The 24,461-nt window shown below is 38.0% G+C and overlaps 1 protein-coding gene across 1 annotated transcript in view; it reads right to left on the reverse strand.

Moving 5' to 3' along the window:
* Positions 1-24,461, reverse strand: part of LOC126235269 (DNA (cytosine-5)-methyltransferase 3B-like) — a 254,765-nt gene that overhangs the window by 70,953 nt on the left and 159,351 nt on the right. Inside the window, exon 13 of the mRNA XM_049944001.1 lies at positions 23,859-24,000. Coding sequence (XP_049799958.1) covers positions 23,859-24,000 — 142 coding nt within the window. The remainder of the gene's footprint in view (positions 1-23,858; positions 24,001-24,461) is intronic.

The following is a 24,461-nucleotide window of genomic DNA, read 5'->3' on the forward strand; positions in this document are numbered from 1 at the left end:
CTAAAGACGGAGCTTTTTTTTTTTTTTTTGTATTGTTGTGTATAAAAAAATATTTTTTTTCACGATGACTTATGAGATTTTTGAGAGTATTGTGCCTAAAGTAGAAAATACTAATTTAATAGACTTCGAAAATCAGGACAGGTCAAATGAAACAGAAAGAACCGATCAATTTGATTAAAAAAGTTTTCTTGTAAATTTCACAAAAGAAATTAAACAATCAGTTGACGACAATAAGACTTACTGGGATGAAAAAATTGATAACATTTTGTTGAAGTCCAAGCAGTCAATACCCAAGTGGGTGATCTTTCGAACAGAGTTGGCAGTGTTGAGGAAAAAATTGAATCTGTGGAAGCAAAAGTAAATGAAATTGATGCTATTTGAGCAATGAAATTAATACTGTAAAAAATTTGTTACTGACAGATAGGGAAAGAAATTTAATTGATTTTAATGAGATAAAAGGGGAAATTAAAAATTTGGATGAGAACACAAAAGTTTTAGTAAAAAATGTAGAACAAAAAATTGACAATCGTTTGGTTACTCTAGAAAAAAAAGTAGAATGTAATGATTTAGAAAACAAAATGGCTTGGCTCTGAGCACTATGGGACTTAACATCTATGGTCATCAGTCCCCTAGAACTTAGAACTACTTAAACATAACTAACCTAAGGACAGCACACAACACCCAGTCATCACGAGGCAGAGAAAATCCCTGACCCCGCCGGGAATCGAACCCGGGAACCCGGGCGTGGGAAGCGAGAACGCTACCGCACGACCACGAGCTGCAGACTAGAAAACAAAAACATCTGTCAAAGATCTTAGCAAAAAAATTGAAAGTTTTGACATTGAATTTCAAAGCAAAAATCACAATGTCAACACATTCAATCTTGTATCTAATATTCCAGTGAAACACTTTTCGGTAGATGGACCCTTAAACCCCATTGATTTTATACAGTATTATAAGGATTGTTTTTTACCTCACTCACCAGATGATATGAAAATTAAGTTTGTGAAAAAATTCTTGGAAGGGGAAGTTTTGACTTGGGCAAACCAAATTGTAACTGTGGGGATGACCTTTTCAGAATTTGAATCAAAATTTCTGGAAAATTTTTGGGATGCTCTTAAACAAACTAGAATCAAAAGTGAATTTATGAATGGGAGAAACTATAGAGAATCAGATGGGAGCATGAAACAATTTCACAAAAGTGAACTTCAAAAACGTATTCATTTAACAAAACCTTTGGATGACTTGATCAAAATTGATACCTTAAAGAGAAGATCGCCATCAGCAATGCAGTTGAGTTTAGTTCATTCTCCTGATAGTAATGTTGAACAGTTTCTCAATTATATTGAAAAGTTGGATAGGGTAACAACAAGAACACACAGTGGGTTACTCAGAAAGGTAATGGTCAAAATTGGGGAAATGATAACTTTCAAAAAAGGGAACAAAACAATTATCATGGTGTCAGTCAAAATTCAGGGGGATAAAACAATTTTCAAAAGAAGGACCAAAATAGAGAACACTTTAGGGATCAAAATCACAGAAATTTTGCTAGAGATCAGTACAACAGAAACTACCAACAACCAGATAATTTTTGGCATAGGAATGGGAACAGAAATGTTGATCAGAGACATTGGCAGAACCACAATCAGCAGTTCAAACAGGAACCAGTTGTAATTCAGGAAATAAAAAACGAGTAGACGCCCCCTTGAAGGTCCGCAAGGTTGAGGCAGAAGGTGAGCATGATGAAAGGACCAATGGATGTGACTATCATAAACCCAAACATGACAGTTCCATCCCTAAGCTATCAGATGAGGTCATTAGTTGTTACTTATTGAAGAAATTTCAAGATGAAAATAATGATGATATTGATAAAGATAAAATTTTCAATACACAAGAACATACAGTAGTTAAAAGTAATTGTGATTAATTTAATTTAACAGAGTTTTACACTTGGGCAGAAAAGAACAACACTTTGTCAGATGATGTAATTTGTAGTAGTTCAGAGACATGTGTGAATGAAAGAGAGAATGCATGCTGTGAGAATGAAAATATTGGTGAAAGGGATCTGGAAACTTTAGAAAGGGGGAATAATATTTTGGGGGATAAATTCAATGTGTATGACCTGAATATGTATAATGATAATGATGTTGATGATAAAGTTGATAATGATGGTAATGGTATTGATGATGATGTTGAGGAAAGGTGTTTCATTAGTTTAAATAGTGAGTTGGGTATACACATGGTTGAAAATGGATTAAATAGCGAGAATATTATAGAAATTCCCAGGGATGTTACCAGGATGAATAAGGCTTGCAAGCAGGGTGTATGTGAAAGTGTGAATTTTGATGTTGTATTAAAGAATCTGACTACACAAATAATGATGACACATGTATAACTTCTAGCCTAAGTGAAACATTTACAGATACTAATTACACACACACATTTCTTATGAATCTATGGCTGAACAGTGAAACTATTTCTTTTGACAAGAACTTTAGAAAGATTCTTATTAATGTATGTGAAACTATATGTCCTGAGTGGTGGAAAAAGATGAGCTATTTTATTTTTGAAAAGCTGAAGGATAAGGATGAAAATTCTTGGCTATTTGAGATAATAGAGACTACTAATGACAATTTTGTATCTTGTGCAAATTTTATAACTGTGACAAATAATACATATAATGTTATATCATATGATTCTGGTAAGTATAGGTTTGGGGAAATTGAAAGTGATTTATTACATGAGGATACAGGTTCTGAGAAAAGTGATCAATTTTGCAGTCCTTATATAAAAGTTCAAATTGGGTCATGGATTGGTAAATGTTTAATTGATACAGGAAGTGAGATCCCGGGAATATCTGAAAGGTTGAGCAAGAAATTGAAAGTGGGGAAAGATTATGTTGAAATCCCAGTTGTTGGGGTAAAGATAAAAGGTGCTACTGGGAAGAGCAGTAAATTGGTAAAAAGCCAGGCTTTAGTGACATTTTTAATTGAAGGCAAGTTGTTCACACATGGATGTTTTGTAATTCAGGAATTTAATGAGGATTTTCTTTTGGGTATGAATTGGATAGTAAAAGTAAATACAGCATTTGATTGGGCTGGAAGAAAACTCTTGATAAAAACTAGTGAAAGGGAATACATTCAGACAAATTTTGTGAACACCCTTGGTGATCAGAATAATGGAAATTTTGACAGTATCAATTTACTAAAAGAAAACAGATTGGAGAATATCGAAATTCATAGATTTGATACTGATGAAGTTGAATTTGGGAATTTAGTAAATTTGAAAATTTCAGAAACACAAAATTTATCTGGGGAGCAAAAACAACAGTTAGAAAATCTGCTGTGGGAATACAGTGATGTTTTCAGTGACATACCTGGTAGGGTAACGGGTTATCAGTGTGAGCTTCAGGTAAAACCTCATGAACCATTTTTCATAAAACCATTCAGTATTGCAATATCAAAAAGACCTGCTGTCGATAAAGAGCTGAAAAAGATGGAAGGATGTAATATATTAGAAAGGAGTATCAGTGCATATAATAATCCTCTAGTAGTTGTTTCGAAAAAAGATGGTGGAGTAAGATTGGTTTTGGACTCTAGACACTTAAACAGACGTTTGTTCAGACAGACAGACCATCATGAAAATATTGATGAGTTACTCTATAAATTTACAGATATAAAATATATGTCAAGTTTGGATCTAACTTCGGGTTTTCATCAGGTACCACTTTCGGTTAATTCTGAAAAATATACTGCTTTCTTGTACAATGGTAAGAGTTACCAATATTGTGGTTTGCCATTTGGGTTAAATTCTTCTGTTTCCAAATTTATAAGAGCTTTGGATCATGTACTGAGGCAAGAACTTGCATCTAAACTGATAATTTATGTAGATGACATTTTGGTTACAGGGCAAAATTTGGAGGAACATTTTTCGATTTCGAACTCAGTACGTGAAAAACTTAGAAAAGGGGGGATATGACATTGAAAATAGAGAAATGTAAGTTTGCAGTTTCTCAATTAAAGTTTTTGGGTCATGTTGTCACAGACAAGGGAATATTGGCAGACCCAGAAAAAATTAAAGCAATTTCAGAAATTCCTATTCCTAAGACTAAAAAACAATTAAAGTCGCTCTTTGGGTTATGCAGTTATTACCGAAAACATATAAGTGATCAGAATCTGAATGCACCATGTTTAAGTCAGTTACTTTAGAAAAACACTGTTTGGGTTTGGGATAAAAGTTGTCAGGAAGAGTTTGATAAAATTAAGCAAGAGTTGAGGAAGCAACACTTATTACACAGACTTGATTTTAATTTACCATTTTGTCTGAACACTGATAGCAGTAATTATGGGGTTGAAGCAGAGATATTTCAAGAAAGAGTAGAGAATGGAGTTAAGATACATTGTACCATAGCATTTGCAAGCAGAATGTTGCTCAAGCATGAAAAAAATCAAACAGTCACAGAGAAGGAACTTTTGGCAATTCATTGGGCTTTTACAAAATTTAGAATTTACCTTATTGGACATAAAACCATAGTATTTTCGGATCACAAAGCTTTGAGTTACTTACAAGAGTGCAAATTATACCACAGTAGATTGACCAGATTGGCAATATTTCTGCAACAGTTTGACTTTTAAATCAAGCACATAAAAGGTTCTGAGAATATAGTAGCTGATTCACTTTGAAGGTTACCAATTGGGGGAGAAAAGGAGATTTTTGTAAAAGAGGAGGAAAAACAATTTAAAATTAGATACCTGAAAGGGGTGGACAATGAGAAAACAATTAGGGCTATGTGTAACAAAATTAGGAAAAATCAAAATTTAGATCAAAGTTGGTAATTAATCAAAGAATTGATAAATTTTACAAATTACATAAGGGGATTTTATTTCGGAGAACAGATGTAGATTCTGATAATTGGAAACTGTGTTGGCCAGAGGCAGATGCTGAAAAGCTGATCATTTACATACATGAAAGTTTTGGTCATTGTGGGATACAGAAGGGCATTCCAAAGATACAAGAAAACGTTTATTTTTACAATATTGGAAAGAAGGTAAGAAAAGAATTGGCAACCTGTGACAAATGTCAGAGAGTTAAAGTGAGCAATCAAAGATGTGGTGGAGAGATGCAAAACATTATTTTGGAAAAACCTTTAGATATTATCGCTGTGGACTTATATGGAATGTTACCAAAGAGTAAAGGTGGTCACTGTTACATATTTGTTATGGTAGATGTATTTTCAAAATTAATTAAACTATATCCAGTGGAGAAAGCTACTAGCCATGAAATTATAATAAAAATTGAAAGAGATTATTTCGCAAAGGTGGGTAAACCAAAAGCTATATTATCAGATAATGGTTCACAATTCACCTCTAAAATTTGGAAAAAGTTTATTGAAAGATCAAAATTGAAGCATATACTTATATCTGTTTATTCTCCATCCACCAATCCTGCAGAAAGATATATGAGGGAAATTCCCAGACTTTGCAGAACCTATTGTAGCCATAAACATCCAACGTGGTTGTTTAATATCAGACCTCCAAATCTTATATCAGAACTTACTGAATTTCCTAAATGTACACCTTTAACTATGCAAGAGAGAGAAGACATTGTCAGGGAAACTATGAGGAAACAAGGGAAAAGAGGAATAAAAGACATAACAATAGGGTAAAATTAACCACTTTCAAAATTGGGGATCTTGTTCTGGTCAAATCTCATGAAAAATCAAAAATGTTAACTTCAGAAATTAAAAAATTCTTTGATATCTATATTGGGCCTTTTGAAGTAATAGAAATTCCACACCCTAATGCTTATCGTTTGGTATACCCTAAGTCAAAGGAATTAGTTGGTCTCAGGAATGTTGTCTCTTTGAAACTATATAAACAGAAATCATAATTTCAAAAATTTAAATAACCTATTTTCATCTAAAACAAAAAGTCCTCCACTGGAATATGCTTGTTAGAACAAAACTACCTGTACAACCAAGTATGTATATTTGCATGTATAAATTAATAATTTGAAGTCACATGTTAATTGAAACTGATAAAAAAAAAACACTGTTGTAACAAAGAATGAGAGAAAGATTTATTTTTACTTTTTTACAAAAAAAAAGGTCTCCATAGTGAGCATTTCTGAATTTTTCTAATTTTTGGAAGCTAAGTCTTCCCTGTGGGTGAAGGCATGCATCTGAAGACATGCATGCAAAGATATAAGTTTCAAAACCAATTTTAGATAAAGCCTCATGATATATGAGCAATTTATTGTTCTTTATACTGATGTTGTGGGGAGCGAAAGTACTCTTCACAAGAATGTGACTTGTAGTAATATTGTAGTAGAGAGGCAAGTGTACATAAATAATTGTAAAAAAAAGAGATAATACTGATGTATCTTTAGCTGTACTAAAAGAAACAAAAACATGAGTGTGTATATATATATATATATATATATATATATATATATATATATATATATATATATATATATAATTCAAAAAGAAAATTAAAAATATCCAAAAAAACACAAGTGAAAAAATATAAAATTCAAAAAGAAAATCATAAGCAAAAAATATATACAAAATAAAAAACCATGAGTAAAAAAACATAAAAAAAATTCAAAAAGGAAATCAGAAGTAAAAATATATAAAAGGCAAATATATAGAAAAAAACACTACACTATATATTTCCAGTATCATTTTTTATTGTACAATATGTAAGCAAAATGAAATTAACATTAATATGGGGAACAACAAATTTAATTATGAGAACCAGTTGGCACAGTGTGACCAAAGAAGTGGTTGTAGATATCTTATTCTAGCAAATGAGTTTTACATTACTATTATTTTCAATCTGTATGCTGTATTTTAGAATATTTCTCATGTATGTTTTATGCCATGTATATTTGTCATGTTAAATAATTTCTTTACTTGAATTTTTTTGTGTATGAGATTGATGGGGAAGGATCATTGCAACAACAGCCAGTAACAAGTCCACAGATTCAGAGTCCACATTTGGAAGAGGTTATCAGACTGCATCATTAATGTACTAATTGTGTAATACAGATCCATTACTGAGTGTGGTCGGGATTTTGTTGTATATGTTCATAACAACAAAAGCCCTGGGGAGCAGTTGTAATGGATCTGGGAGATGTTATTTTCTACTGGATTTGTCGATACCAAATTTAATGTGGGAAGTTGATAATGTTTTCTTATAGTTTTGTCAGAATACTTTTTTAATTGTAATTTGCCTTATTTTATGATAATTTACTTATATTTTTGAGAGTGACAACATATTGATTACTATTAGTAGATGTGACGAAGAATATCAAAGAGACTGATTACTAGTGGAAGCTTGTGTGTTGTGTAAAATGTCTTTGACGCTGGAGTCGTCTTTGACTGTAGTCAGTCGTCAGTGAACTCTTGGTGTGTGTTGACGGTAGAACAATGTGCAGGTCGCCGTGATAATAATTTGCTAGTGAACAGGAAAAATGTAGTGTGTTACTACCTTTTTTATATAAACTTTAAGAAGAAACCACATTCGAAGAAATGGTATTTGAAGCACCAAAAACAAGGCAAACGCATTGAACCAGGTCATTTCTGCAGTTGACGAAACTGCATTGTGGAATCATACTTCCACTAGACAACTGAAGCAAGACAAATATCATCTTGTAAACATTTCACGGAAAAGGTACTGTCACGAAATATGCCAAATTTAAGTAAATAAAAATAGTGAGCATATTTCAACATGAGTGTGCCTTTGGCTCTGAAAGCCGATATTGATGATGTTTCATTAAATTGTTCACATGGTGACTCTTGTTGATGGCCCAGCATTGATATCTGCAGCAATATGTGGAAGGGTTGCACTTCTGTCATGTAGAACAATTCTCTTCAGTCATCATTTGCCCTGTTCTTGTAGGATCTTTTTCCAGCCACAGCAAAGTTGGAGATTTGATGTTTTATGGGATTCCTGATCACACTCATGAAATAGTCATTCGGGAATATCCCAACTTCATCACTACCTCGGAGATGCTGTGTCTCATCACTCATGTCCTGACTATAACAACATGTTCAAATTCACTTAACTCTTGATAACCTGCCATTGCAGCAACAGTAATCAATCTAACAACTTTGCCAGGCACTTGTTGTCTTATATAGGCATTGCTGACCACAGCACTGTATTCTGCCTGTTTACATATCTCAGTATTTGAATATACATGCCCATACTTGTTTCTTTGGCTGTTTGGTGTATGAGAACGAAGTCTTTCATGACGGCAGTGATATGTAAAACATTCTTGGTTTTCTCGCCATGTCAATTCGGGATAAAATCTCAAGCTTTCGATGGTATCCTCCATCATCATCATCATCATCATCATCATCATCAGGAGTAACTAACTTCCTTCACTGCTGCTGTGGTGGCCTTATATAGCCCGTGGATGGCTTCTGACTGGTCAGCTTGTAATTGCTTGGTGATTACGTACTGCTGTTGCAGATAGTGTCAATGTCTGTGCTGGCGGCACTGCCGCTTCCATGGGAACGTAAACACTGCAAGGAATGTCTCTGCTGCTTTACTGCATTGAGTGTTCGTTTACATGCACTGCTCGGATAATATCTGCTATCATGGTTAAAGTTCTTCTTCCTCATTCTTATTTCAACAGCCTCCTTAATAACAGAATCCCAGTATGTGGAGGCACGGGACAAAATATTTATTTCATCGAAAAGTATTTTATGTTTGTTAGAGAGGCACTGTGCTCTGCAACTGCTGATTTCTCTAGTTCTATATGTTTTAATATGCAGTTGGTGTTCTGCATGGCAGTTGGAAATGGTATGAATGGTCTGACCTGTATAACTGCTTCCACTCTCACAGGGGACATTATAAATTCCGGGAACCCTGCGGTCGAGAATGTCCTTAAGAGGGCGCATCATCTCCTTAATTTTCTTAGGAGGACAAAAAATAGGCCTTATACCCCATCTACCCAGAACTCTTCCTATTTTAATGAATATAGCACCACAAAAAGAAAGAACCACAATCGGTGTTTTATCCTGTGAGTGTGCAGCATTTTCATGTTTCCTTTTCTTGGAGAATGCTGCCTTTATATCACATGCACCATAGCCATCCTTCTGGAACAAATACTTCAGGTGGTTAATTTCAGACTTCAAGTGGTCCTTGTCAAAACCAGTTTTGGCTTTAAATACCAATGTGTTCTAATGGTTCTCTTCTTGACAGAATGATGAAAACTCCATGCATAAAGACATAAATCGATATGTGATAGCTTGCGGTACACAGAGTGGCTGAGACACTTGTCTGCCTGTCGTTGTACTAAAACGTCTAAGGATGGCAACCTTCCTCTCTTCTCCATATCAACAGTGAACTGGATGTTCAGATGTATGCTGTTCATGTGTTCCATGAATTGTTCAAGAGTTTCTGTGCCATGTGGCCAGACCATAAATGTATCATCAACATAAGGCTAAAATAAGGATGGATGGAGAGTAGCTGAATTTAGTTCATGTTCCTCAAAATTCTCCAGAAAAAAAGTTAGCCAATGATGGAGACAACAGAGATCCCATCACCATACGATACGTTATTTCAAAACATTTATTACCATAGAAGAAGGAGGTGGTCGTCATCAGTAGCCAGAACAACTTTGTAGTTTCAGGAGGAAAAAAATCAGCCAGCATTTTCAAAGTGTTCTGCAGAGGAACTTTTGTGAACAATGATACCACATCCAGGCTGACTAAAATGTCATTTGGACCAACTCCAATCTGTTTGATTTTCTCATTGAACATTGGAGACTTTTTGATGTGACTTTCACACCAGCTGACTGTTGGAGTCATCAACTTTGTTAGGTATTTGGCCAGCTTGTAGGTAGGAGAACCAATTGCACTGACAATAGGTCTCAAGGGAACATTATCCTTGTGGATCTTTGGTAGTCCATACAACCTGGGAGGTCTAGGAGCTTTGACTCAGATTTTTCATAACATCATCTGGTAGACTGGAATCCTTCAGTAACTCTATAGTTTTTCAGCTGCACATCAAAATTGGGTCCCACTTAAGACATTTGTACATACTGTCCTCCAATAGTGATGTCAATTTGCTATGATTTTTTGTAATATTAAGACCAATGGTGGCATTTCCTTTGTCAGCTGGTAATACAACAAGATCTTCATCTCTCTGAAATAAACAGAGACCCTCCCTCTCCTCTCTACTGATATTAAATCGTCCTGATGATGACAATGGAGGCTATCATCGAAAGCTCGAGCTTTTATCCCGAACTGACACGGTAAGAAAACTGAGAATGTTTTACATCTTCGATGTATGTTATGTAAAGTTATATACAACTGGTTTAGTATGTACAATTTTAGTGGGTAACACTTCAAAAATAAACATTTTTAGTGTGTAGGCAGTTTATTACTTTCATATTTATAATTGATTTAGTGTGTCACACATCAGTAGAACACCTATTGTAGTTTTTGGATGATACTGGGTCAAAATACATGAAACAGTTACCTGAAATGTCATGGATGGTATTTTTCCTACATCATAGAAAGCAGAGGGTTGGACAAATGACCTTCGAAAGACTATAATGAACCTATCAAACACAATGTTTCCTAATGATACCTACACCCTGTTTAAGGGCCCAAACCAAACCATATGCAACAAAATGAACATAATGGGTGAGGTGGGCTGTAAGTAATTTGCAGGAAGTAAGCATTAAATAAAACATTACAACTCAATAACAGGATACAATCAAGTCAAAATAGAGACACATTCCTCAAGATGCTCAGTTCAGTAAAAGGCAACAATTTTAGCCTGCTTTGCATGAATGTCACTCCACATTCATTCATACATTCATTCACTGTGTTCTGTGATCCCATCTAGATGGGGGACTTTCAGGGCTATGGAATAAGTCAAAGTAGATCTATAAAAGACATACAATGCATAGAAGCATAATATCTACACTGGATTAACCAGAAACTAGCACTATACTGCTTAATTCTGTTTGTGCATCTGTCAGCAAAATTTAACCTAATAAATTTGAAAGAAAGCTGCTATCATACTTTGAATAAAGCTGTTGCTTTCTCATTTATATCCAATAGCTGGTTTTTAACCTCCGACTGTTAGTTTAATCTTTACTTGATTAACTGGTATTTTCTTGAAGAATATATTACTAAATCTGTAAACACAAAGTCCTATTAACAAAATATTATCAATTGTCAAGCAGCTTTGCTTTGAACACTGCTACTTGCCATGTAGTTGACAGAGCTTTTCAATCCTTGAATACAGATATTAACATAGTCTGTGGGAGTGGCTTGTGAGGTGTACTATTTATTTTTTTAGATGGCAACTTGCTGAATACACAATCTGCAGATGAAACAACTCCATTCTGAGCCTGAAACGTAACAGCCCATTAAGACCCACTTAAAACGAACATTTTCCAGTCTAATCCAGGATCGCACATGTAAAAAAAATTATGTAACTCGTCTAGAAAAAATAACTGAGGAAATAACTGTTTAACCTATTTCGCTTCAACGTGTAGAAGCTCTGTAAATGAAGGGAACAATTCCTATGAAAGGAGCCTCTAGTAATTAATAAAAAATGTAAATATATTATTGTAAGTTCTTATTTGAGAATTTATTCTCGAATAAAACAACAGACATGTACTAATATTGTAGTGTACTAGCTGTTCCGGAGTAAATATACAATCACATATGTATTTCAATTTTTTTTGTATAAATTTTAATTGTTAACTAATCAAATATTCATTTTTAACAATGCTGAGGATTGTTTGGGATTGTTAAGAAAGTATAAATAGTTATAGCCATGTTGGCAATGGAGGTCAGTATTTTGTGTGATTTTGAACAGAAAGCACATAGCTTGTTGTGATAATTTATTTCAGTATTGTAAGTAGGTTACAATTTATTTCAGATTTGTCAAAACGCCTTTATTTTGAAACAGTAATAAACATCAAATGAAACACATACTTAATTAAATTTTGTTTTTACTTTATAGTAAAAACCTACAGTTACTGTTCCAGGACTTCTGCTGCGACAGATTGCCAAATCTGATGAAAAAACAGCCCCTAATAGAGTTATAAACCTTAGGAAAATAGATAAAGTTTAGATGAAAAGTATTTCTTTTGCTTGTATTGTGATTGTGTAGATCACAGGTCAGCTAAAACTGATTTTTATTCCATAGTGACTACTCTTACAAATGGAGAATGAAATAAATTGAAAATGTGGTAATAAATTTTGTACTACAGCAGATAATAAACCGGTTTTTCACTTGTTTTCATAGTCAACAAAAAATCATTAAGATTTAAATATAATTGAGACAGTACGTAAGAATGGGGGTGGTTGACTACTTTACACAATAGTCTTTCTGCTCACTTCTGCTGAATAAAAACTATATTTATTTTTGGTGTACTGTCCCAGAAGATAATTCCATAAGCCAAGAGGGAGTGAAAATATGCAAAATAACCCTACACAACTAGACATAATTCAAGGGCAAAACATGCTGAAATGAGCTCTATTATTAGTTTATCTATGTATTGATTCTGTTCTACAGTAACTTGTTATCCAGTTGAACCCCAGCCAAACTAAATTAAACTAAGACTTCAACTACTCGCAGTTAACCAGATGCACGCCTGTTCACCTAATCTAGGAAGGGCCTGGTAACAATGAGTTGTGACCCTTGAGTAGGATACTTGTGCAGTAAACAAATTTTACAGTTTTGACCCATTCTTTAAAGTAAAATTTGCAGACTGGTCCAATACTAATCCTCGTGGACCTCACATACACTCCTGGAAATTGAAATAAGAACACCGTGAATTCATTGTCCCAGGAAGGGGAAACTTCATTGACACATTCCTGGGGTCAGATACATCACATGATCACACTGACAGAACCACAGGCACATAGACACAGGCAACAGAGCATGCACAATGTCGGCACTAGTACAGTGTATATCCACCTTTCGCAGCAATGCAGGCTGCTATTCTCCCATGGAGACGATCGTAGAGATGCTGGATGTAGTCCTGTGGAACGGCTTGCCATGCCATTTCCACCTGGCGCCTCAGTTGGACCAGCGTTCGTGCTGGACGTGCAGACTGCGTGAGACGACGCTTCATCCAGTCCCAAACATGCTCAATGGGGGACAGATCCGGAGATCTTGCTGGCCAGGGTAGTTGACTTACACCTTCTAGAGCACGTTGGATGGCACGGGATACATGCGGACGTGCATTGTCCTGTTGGAACAGCAAGTTCCCTTGCCAGTCTAGGAATGGTAGAACGATGGGTTCGATGACGGTTTGGATGTACCGTGCACTATTCAGTGTCCCCTCGATGATCACCAGTGGTGTACGGCCAGTGTAGGAGATCGCTCCCCACACCATGATGCCGGGTGTTGGCCCTGTGTGCCTCGGTCGTATGCAGTCCTGATTGTGGCGCTCACCTGCACAGCGCCAAACACGCATACGACCATCATTGGCACCAAGGCAGAAGCGACTCTCATCGCTGAAGACGACACGTCTCCATTCGTCCCTCCATTCACGCCTGTCACAACACCACTGGAGGCGGGCTGCACGATGTTGGGGCGTGAGCGGAAGACGGCCTAACGGTGTGCGGGACCGTAGCCCAGCTTCATGGAGACGGTTGCGAATGGTCCTCGCCAATACCCCAGGAGCAACAGTGTCCCTAATTTGCTGGGAAGTGGCGGTGCGGTCCCCTACGGCACTGCGTAGGATCCTATGGTCTTGGCGTGCATCCGTGCGTCGCTGCGGTCCGGTCCCAGGTCGACGGGCACGTGCACCTTCCGCCGACCACTGGCGACAACATCGATGTACTGTGGAGACCTCACGCCCCACGTGTTGAGCAATTCGGCGGTACGTCCACCCGGCCTCCCGCATGCCCACTATACGCCCTCGCTCAAAGTCCGTCAACTGCACATACGGTTCACGTCCACGCTGTCGCGGCATGCTACCAGTGTTAAAGACTGCGATGGAGCTCCGTATGCCACGGCAAACTGGCTGACACTGACGGCGGCGGTGCACAAATGCTGCGCAGCTAGCGCCATTCGACGGCCAACACCGCGGTTCCTGGTGTGTTCGCTGTGCCGTGCGTGTGATCATTGCTTGTACAGCCCTCTCGCAGTGTCCGGAGCAAGTATTGTGGGTCTGACACACCGGTGTCAATGTGTTCTTTTTTCCATTTCCAGGAGTGTATTACCATTCCCCATTATGGGAATTGATTCATGACTTTGATAAAGTCTGTCGATCTGACCCTCTATGTTTTCTTATGAATGAAGACTTCATCCTTGCAAGAAGAATGCCATCAAAGCAATAATAAGTAGAATTTTGCGAGTCACACAGTCAAAGGCTTGAGGTCACAGAGTACACCATAAAGGTGAGTTTTCTTGTTTAGCTCTGACAGGAGCTCATTTGAGAGGTGTTGATAAGACTGGAAGAAATGAATGGGTCTCTAATTAAAGTGATTTGCTTATCTCCAGTTTTATAGATGTTAGCAAATCTCGGCATGTCCAGATCTTACAAAGTGGTCTTCTGTGGACATGTGAAGTTAAATCATAACTAAATGAAGTAATTGTTAAGCAAAAGTAAGCAGTAAGAAAACTGCATGAATTGTAAACTTAATATCTTGCACCACTCTTCTTACATTTATTTCCCAGCAATTTTACTTATTTTTTATTGATATCAGTAACAAAAACAAGTTTCAGTTGAAGTAAGATTTACATAACCACATGACCAGGTGGAAACACACCATCAGATATAAAGGAAAAAAGTGGAATTTCTACAAATTTAAAAGTAAATTTAAAACATTTCATATCAGCCACTCCATCTAGAAATTATTTGTTTATTTAGACTGAAGAATTGAAAATGGTAAACAGATTTGTACTGTAACAAATTATGATAACAGCTATTCTTCAATAAATACAAATTAAGCCAGGTGTAAAATATATACAGCAGCTGTTTAATAGAATCGAAGTACCGGCTCTCTCAAAATGGCAACTTTCCTGTTACTTTATTATCCTCTTCACCCCATGAGTACAACATATTTGTGGACTTTGAGGTTTCACTTTGTATAATTAACAAATGCTTTTTACCAACTTAAGACCTGTAGCACACATTCGTGTAAGTCCTTAGATTCATTTTTTGCTACACACCACATGAAATGATAAAAACTGTTTATTAACTGTACAAAGTGGAACTTCAAAGTTTACCAATGGACTGAAGAACTTAAGTTATGATTTGTTCATGTAAGAACAGAATGTTCAGTCTTAATGCAATCCACAGATATAATTTATAACTGTGGTTTCTCTTGATGATATAATGGTACCTTGTGTTACTTAACAACACTGTAGGTTCTGCTAGACGAGGTACCTACAGGACATGATATGTGAATGAAAACTGCCTATTTATTAAAGAATAATTTGTGCAGCAAAATAACTGATGTTGGTCAAAGTAAAAAGGATATAAAATGTAGGCTGGCAATGGCAAGAAAAGCGTTTCTAAAGAAGAGAAATTCGTTAACATAATGTTGTTTGTTCTTGTTGTTGTGGTCTTTAGTCCTGAGACTGGTTTGATGCAGCTATCCATGCTACTCTATCCTGTGCAAGCTTCTTCATCTCCCGGTACCTACTGTAGCCTACATCCTTCTGAATCTGCTGTAGTGTATTCATCTCTTGGTCTCCTTCTATGATTTTTATTCTCCACGCTGCCCTCCAGTACTAAATTGGTGATCCGTTGATGCCTCAGAACATGTCCTACCAACCGATCCCTTCTTCTTGTCAAGTTGTGCCACAAACTCCTTTTCTCCCCAATTCTATTCAATACCTCCTCATTAGTTATGTGATCTACCCATCTAATCTTCAGCATTCTTCTGTAGCGCCACATTTCAAAAGCTTCTATTCTCTTCTTGTCTAAACTATTTATCATGCATGTTTCACTTCCATACATGGCTACACTCCATACAAATACTTTCAGAAATGATTCCTGACACTTAAATCTATACTTGATGTTAACAAATTTCTCTTCTTCAGAAACGCTTTCCTTGCCATTGCCAGTCTACATTTTATATCCTCTCTACTTCGACCATCATCAGTTATTTTGCTCCCCAAATAGCAAAACTCCTTTACTACTTTAAGTGTCTCATTTCCTAATCTAATTCCCTCAGCATCACCTGACTTAATTCGACTACATTCCATTATCCTCGTTTTGCTTTTGTTGATGTTCATCTTATATCCTCCTTTCAAGACACTGTCCATTCTGTTCAACTGCTCTTGCAAGTCCTTTGCTGTCTCTGACAGAATTACAATGTCATTGGCAAACCTCAAAGTTTTTATTTCTTCTCCATGTATTTTAATGCCTACTCCGAACTTTCCTTTTGTTTCCTTTACTGCTTGCTCAATATACAGATTGAATAGCATTGGGGAGAGGCTACAACCCTGCCTCACTACCTTCCCAACCACTGCTTCCCTTTTATGTCCCTCAACTCTTATAACTGCCATCTGGTTTCTGTGCGAATTGTAAATAGCCCTTCACTCCCTGTAGTTTACACCTGCCACCTTCAGAATTTGAAAGAGAGTATTCCAGTCAACATTGTCAAAAGCTTTCTCTAAGTCTACAAATGCTAGAAACGTAGGTTTGCCTTTCCTTAATCTTTCTTCTAAGGTAAGTCGTAGGGTCAGTATCGTCTCACGTGTTCCAACATTTCTACAGAATCCAAACTGATCTTCCCCGTGGTCGGCTTCTACCAGTTTTTCCATTAAACTTATTGAACTGATATTTCGATTAACATCATATGTAGATTTAAGAGTCCGGAAGTCTTTTGTGAAAGTATTTGTATGGAGTGTAGCCTTGTATGGAAGCAAAACATGGACAATAAACAGTTGAGAAAAGAGGAACATAGAAGCTTTTGAAATGTGGTGCTACAGAATATAATGGGTCGCCGTCCTCTAACATTACCTACAATTTTTTTTTTTTTTTTTTTTGTCAGAAATAACCCACGCCATATATACTATCAACTCTTGTATAGGTGAATTTTATATCAGCTATCTAACTGAATGAACTTCATATACAATGTGTTATGTTTCAAGCTAAAATGTATAAAAAGAAATTGATTTGTTACACTCTGTATGTACAGCTGAAATTACTCTTCTTTTGGAAAATTTGAAGTTGCGAAATTTCTGGTGTACTTAAAATTCACATTATTGATTGCACAAACTAGCAGTAATTATTAAATTTATTTCTGGATTAATTTATATAATTATGACATAAATTAGTAAAAATTGTTTTTGTGTCAAGAAAGTCTGTAGACTCTTTTGCTTTATAAACTCTTGGGAACTTTCTTAGTACTGCAGAAAGTTATTAGTGATGGGCATGCCTCTGATGAAAATGCACTTACATATCTAACTTTGTCACTAATAATGTAATTTGTGGTGTGATAGATCTGAAAATTGTAAAGTTAGTATGATTTATAATTGGATAAAATAAAAAGATATTCACAGCAACAGGCAAATCTTCATCAGTTATTTCATCTTCAGGAACCCAGAACATTAAATCATAATTAGAGCCTCAATAATGTACCCCTGGACACAACAAGAATTAGAGCCAACAACAAGAAGAGAAAATCAAGATAAGTAACAAGTTCTTCTTTTATATATCTTATGCCTCTCGAAGCTTTCAAAATTTGTGCAAAGACAGAATTTTAATAGTGATGTGTAAGAGGGTAAGATTAAAAGAACAATGCTGAAGATTAAGATGGGTATCTCATGTAACTACTGAGGAGATACTGAACAGAATGAGGGAGAAAATGAATTTGTGGCACCAACTGACTAGAAGAAGGGATCAGTTGGTAGGACACATTCTGAGACATCAAGGGATCACCAATTTAGTACAAAACATAGAGTGAGACCAAAAGATGAACACAGTAAGCAGATTCAGAAGGGTGTAGGTTGTGGTAGTTCCTCAGAGATGAAGAGGCTTGCACAAGATAGAGTAGCATGGAGAGCTACACAAACCAATCTTTGGACGGAAGACCACAACAACAACAATAATGCCAGCAAAAAGCTTCTCTAGCAACAGAATATGCACAACAACCATTTAGCTATAAATGACAAGAGAATTGTATGAATGTGTTTTAGAAATATGACAACAAATAGAGAAACGGTTGTTATTGTTGTTGTCTTCAGTCCTGAGAGGGGTTTGATGCAGCTCTCCATGCTACTTTATCCTGTGCAAGCTTCTTCATCTCCCAGTACTTACTGCAACCTACATCCTGCTACAATCTGCTTAGTGTATTCATCTCTTGGTGTCCCTCTACGATTTTTACCCTCCACGCTGCCCTCCAATGCTAAATTTGTGATCCCTTGATGCCTCAGAACATGTCCTACCAACCGATCCCTTCTTCTTGTCAAGTTGTGCCACAAACTCCTCTTCTCCCCAATTCTATTCAATACTTCCTCATTAGTTATGTAATCTACCCATCTAATCTTCAGCATTCTTCTGTAGCACCACATTTGGAAAGCTTCTATTCTCTTTTTGTCTAAACTATTTATCGTCCATGTTTCACTTCCATACATGGCCACACTACATACAAATACTTTCAGAAACGACTTCCTGACACTTAAATCTATACTCGATGTTAACAAATTTCTCTTCTTCAGAAACGCTTTCCTTGCCATTGCCAGTCTACATTTTATATCCTCTCTACTTTGACCATCATCAGTTATTTTGCTCCCCAAATAGCAAAACTCCTTTACTACTTTAAGTGTCTCATTTCCTAATCTAATTCCCTCAGCATCACCTGACTTAATTTGACTACATTCCATTATCCTCTGTTTACTTTTGTTGATGTTCATCTTATATCCTCCTTTCAAGACACTGTCCATTCCATTCAACTGCTCTTCCAAGTCCTTTGCTGTCTCTGACAGAATTACAATGTCATCGGCAAACCTCAATGTTTTTATTTCTTCTCCACGGACTTTAATACCTACTCCGAATTTTTCTTTTGTTGCCTTCACTGCTTGCTCAATATACAGATTGAATAACATCGAGGACAGACTACAACCCTGTCTCACTCCCTTCCCAACCACTCCCTTATAACTGCCAACTTCCCTTTCATGTCCCTCGACTCTTATAACTGCCATCTGGTTTCTATACAAATTGTAAATAGCCTTTCGCTCCCTGTAGTTTACCCCTGCCACCTTCAGAATTTGAAAGAGAGTATTCCAGTCAACATTGTCAAAAGCTTTCTCTAAGTCTACAAATGCTAGAAATGTAGGTTTGCCTTTCCTTAATCTTTCTTCTAAGATAAGTCATAGGGTCTCAGTATTGCCTCACGTGATCCAACATTTCTGCGGAATCCAAACTGATCTTCGCCAAGGTTGGCTTCTACCAGTTTTTCCATTCGTCTGTATAGAATACATGTTAGTATTTTGCAGCCGTGGCTTATTAAACTGATAGTTCGGTAATTTTCACATCTGTCACCACCTGCTTTCTTTGGGATTTGAATTATTATATTCTTCTTGAAGTCTGAGGGTATTTCGCCTGTCTCATACATCTTGCTCACCAGATGGTAGAGTTTTGTCAGGACTGGCTCTCCAAAGGCCGTCAGTAGTTCTAATGGAATGTTGTCTACTCCCGGGGCCCTGTTTCGACTCAGGTCTTTCAGTGCTCTGTCAAACTCTTCACACAGTATCGTATCTCCCATTTCATCTTCTTCTACATCCTCTTCCATTCCCATAATATTGTCCTCACGTACATCGCCATTGTAGAGACCCTCTATATACTCCTTCCACCTTTCTGCTCTCCCTTCTTTGCTTAGAACTGGGTTTCCATCTGAGCTCTTGATATTCATACAAGTGGCTCTCTTTTCTCCAAAGGTCTCTTTAATTTTCCTGTAGGCAGTATCTATCTTACCCCTAGTGAGAAAAGCCTCTACATCCTTGTCCTCTAGCCATCCCTGCTTAGCGATTTTGCACTTCCTGTTTATCTCATTTTTGAGACGTTTGTATTCCCTTTTGCCTGCTTCATTTACTGTGTTTTTATATTTTCTCCTTTCATCAGTTAAATTCAATATTTCTTCTGTTACCCAAGGATTTCTACTAGGCCTCGTCTTTTTACCTACTTGATCCTCTGCTGCCTTCACTACTTCATCCCTCAGAGCTACCCATTCTTCTTCTACTGTATTTCTTTCCCCCATTCCTGTCAATTGTTCCCTTATGCTCTCCCTGAAACTCTGTACAACCTCTGGTTTAATCAGTTTATCCAGGTCCCATCTCCTTAAATTACCACCTTTTTGCAGTTTCTTCAATTTTAATCTACAGTTCATAACCAATAGATTGTGGTCAGAGTCCACATCTGCCCCTGGAAATGTCTTACAATTTAAAACCTGGTTCCTAAATCCCTCTCTTACCATTATATAATCTATCTGATACCTTATAGCATCTCCAGAATTCTTGCACGTATACAACCTTCTTTTATGATTCTTGAACCAAGTCTTAGCTATAATTAAGTTATGCTCTGTGCAAAATTCTAGCAGACGGCTTCCTCTTTCATTTCTCTCCCCCAATCCATATTCACCTACTATGTTTCCTTCTCTCCCTTTTCCTACTCTTGAATTCCAGTCACCCATGACTATTAAATTTTCGTCTCCTTTGACTACCTGAATAATTTCTTTTATCTCATCATACATTTCATCAATTTCTTCATCATCTGCAGAGCTAGTTGGCATATAAACTTGTACTACTGTAGCAGGCATGGGCTTCTTGTCTATCTTGGCCACAATAATGCGTTCACTATGCTGTTGGTAGTAGCTTACCCACACTCCAATTTTTTATTCATTATTAAACCTACTCCTGCATTACCCCTAATTGATTTTGTATTTATAACCCTGTATTCACCTGACCAAAAGTCTTGTTCCTCCTACCACCGAACTTCACTAATTCCCAGTATATCTAACTTTAACCTATCCATTTCCCTTTTTAAATTTTCTAACCTACCTGCCCGATTAAGGGATCTGACATTCCACGCTCCGATTCAAAGAACGCCAGTTTTCTTTCTCCTGATAACGACGTCGTTCTGAGTATTCCCCGCCCGGAGATCCGAATGGGTCACTATTTTACCTCCGGAATATTTTACCCAAGAGGACGCCATCATCATTTAACCATACAGTAAAGCTGCATGCCCTCGGGAAAAATTACGGCTGTAGTTTCCCCTTGCTTTCAGCTGTTCGCAGTACCAGCACAGCAAGGCCGTTTTGGTTAGTGTTGCAAGGCCAGATCAGTCAATCATCCAGACTGTTGCCCCTGCAACTATTGAAAAGGCTGCTGCCCCTCTTCAGGAACCACAGGTTTGTCTGGCCTCTCAACAGATACCCCTCCGTTGTGGTTGCAGCTACGGTACGGCCATCTGGATCGCTGAGGCACGCAAGCCTCCCCACCAACGGCAAGGTCCATGGTTCATGGGGAAAGAGAGAAATGGTACAAAATCAATTAACAGTGTAAGGAAAAAATGGATTGGTGCTCACAGTAAAGATTACACGCTGAGTTGCAGATAGGGACAATGAAAAGACATTTACACCTTAGCTTTTTGCCAAAGCCTTCATCAGCATTTAGTATTGGAGGGCAGCGTGGAGGGTAAAAATCGTAGGGGGAGACCAAGAGATGAATACACTAAGCAGATTCAGAAGGATGTAGGTTGCAGTAGGTACTGGGAGATGAAGAAGCTTGCACAGGATAGAGTAGAATGGAGAGCTGCATCAAACCAGTCTCAGGACTGAAGACCACAACAACAACAACAACAACAACAGAGGACACCATCATCATTTAATCATACAGTAAAGCTGCATGTCCTCGGGAAAAATTACGGCTGTAGTTTCCCCCTGCTTTCAGCCGTTCGCAGTACCAGCACAGCAAGGCCATTTTGGTTAATGTTACAAGGCTAGATCAGTCAATCATCCGGACTGTTGCCCCTGCAACTACTGAAAAGGCTGCTGCCCCTCTTCAGGAACCACATGTTTGTCTGGCCTCTCAACAGATACCCCTCCGTTGTGGTTGCACCTATGGTACGGCCATCTTTGGTTTGAAAAAATGCTACTGTGAATTTACAGAAGACTGTTTCTACTGTTTTGTTTCCATTTTACAGTGGATGTGGCCATATGCCCACAACATAGTTCTTAAATGAGACAGGTAACAGAAAATATAATTGTGATTAATTGTGGTCAAGATATCTGTTACTAAATACACTCCTGGAAATGGAAAAAAGAACACATTGACACCGGTGTGTCAGACCCACCATACTTGCTCCGGACACTGCGAGAGGGCTGTACAAGCAATGATCACACGCACGGCACAGTGGACACACCAGGAACCGCGGTGTTGGCCGTCGAATGGCGCTAGCTGCGCAGCATTTGTGCACCGCCGCCGTCAGTGTCAGCCAGTTTGCCGTGGCATACGGAGCTCCATCGCAGTCTTTAACACTGGTAGCATGCCGCGACAGCATGGACGTGAACCGTATGTGCAGTTGACGGACTTTGAGCGAGGGCGTATAGTGGGCATGCGGGAGGCCGGGTGGACGTACCGCCGAATTGCTCAACACGTGGGGCGTGAGGTCTCCACAGTACATCGATGTTGTCGCCAGTGGTCGGCGGAAGGTGCACGTGCCCGTCGACCTGGGACCGGACCGCAGCGACGCACGGATGCACGCCAAGACCGTAGGATCCTACGCAGTGCCGTAGGGGAACGCACCGCCACTTCCCAGCAAATTAGGGACACTGTTGCTCCTGGGGTATCGGCGAGGACCATTCGCAACCGTCTCCATGAAGCTGGGCTACGGTCCCGCACACCGTTAGGCCGTCTTCCGCTCACGCCCCAACATCGTGCAGCCCGCCTCCAGTGGTGTCGCGACAGGCGTGAATGGAGGGACGAATGGAGACGTGTCGTCTTCAGCGATGAGAGTCGCTTCTGCCTTGGTGCCAATGATGGTCGTATGCATGTTTGGCGCCGTGCAGGTGAGCGCCACAATCAGGACTGCATACGACCGAGGCACACAGGGCCAACACCCGGCATCATGTTGTGGGGAGCGATCTCCTACACTGGCCGTACACCACTGGTGATCGTCGAGGGGACACTGAATAGTGCACGGTACATCCAAACCGTCATCGAACCCATCGTTCTACCATTCCTAGACCGGCAAGGGAACTTGCTGTTCCAACAGGACAATGCACGTCCGCATGTATCCCGTGCCACCCAACGTGCTCTAGAAGGTGTAAGTCAACTACCCTGGCCAGCAAGATCTCCGGATCTGTCCCCCATGGAGCATGTTTGGGACTGGATGAAGCGTCGTCTCACGCGGTCTGCACGTCCAGCACGAACGCTGGTCCAACTGAGGTGCCAGGTGGAAATGGCATGGCAAGCCGTTCCACAGGACTACATCCAGCATCTCTACGATCGTCTCCATGGGAGAATAGCAGCCTGCATTGCTGCGAAAGGTGGATTTACACTGTACTAGTGCCGACATTGTGCATGCTCTGTTGCCTGTGTCTATGTGCCTGTGGTTCTGTCGGTGTGATCATGTGATGTATCTGACCCCAGGAATGTGTCAATAAAGTTTCCCCTTCCTGGGACAATGAATTCACGGTGTTCTTATTTCAATTTCCGGGAGTGTATATTTATGATACAGGTTTTATTTTCTTTAAGATTCAGTTATTTTAGTGAAGTGTAACAGATTGTGTACAGCTTTGTAATAAATAGTGTATTGTACCACTGTATTACATAAACCAAGGACAAATAAAAATGACCATAAAAAAACTCCAATTTTTCAAATGAAAGCAATTAAAAACACACATGCATGTAACTTACACACTAATTGCATTCTTGGTCTCTTTTGTAAGATTTGCAACATTTTCATAGAAGTAGAACAACACATGATTGCGTTGCAGAAGGCGTATCTTTAGCAGTATATTCTGGAAGTGAAAAAACAAGTGTCCAGAGCCCTGCATATCTGCCAAAGAAAAATAACTGTATTAACAACGTGAGCATTTATCTCAAATGATGAAAAGAAGTATTACCTTAAAAATAGCTCAATGTTGCAATTGTAAATTAGAAAAAATAAATATAGTACTATTCAGTTGTCCAGTAGTTTCTATGATGAAAGAAAATGATAACTTTCATGTAAAAATTATTTGATAGTGGTATTTCTATCAGATGAAGAGAGCAGATAGAAGATTTGTTTTAACAGCACAAGACTTAACATTTTCTCAGTAAAATTTTAAGAAGGTTTAGCCAAGACTACAGGAAGGACACCAGGAAGCATTATAAAACATTTCATGAAATATGGTTTTCCAAAATGTCAGCATTAACTGTGACAGTTACATATCTAGTGCTACAACAGTAGAATTTTATATTTGATTATTGAAGCACTTACTCATATATAAAAAGTAGCACACAGTTCCTCAATTAAAT

The sequence above is a fragment of the Schistocerca nitens genome, chromosome 1, assembly GCF_023898315.1.
Source record: "Schistocerca nitens isolate TAMUIC-IGC-003100 chromosome 1, iqSchNite1.1, whole genome shotgun sequence".
Classification (NCBI taxonomy): domain Eukaryota; kingdom Metazoa; phylum Arthropoda; class Insecta; order Orthoptera; family Acrididae; genus Schistocerca; species Schistocerca nitens.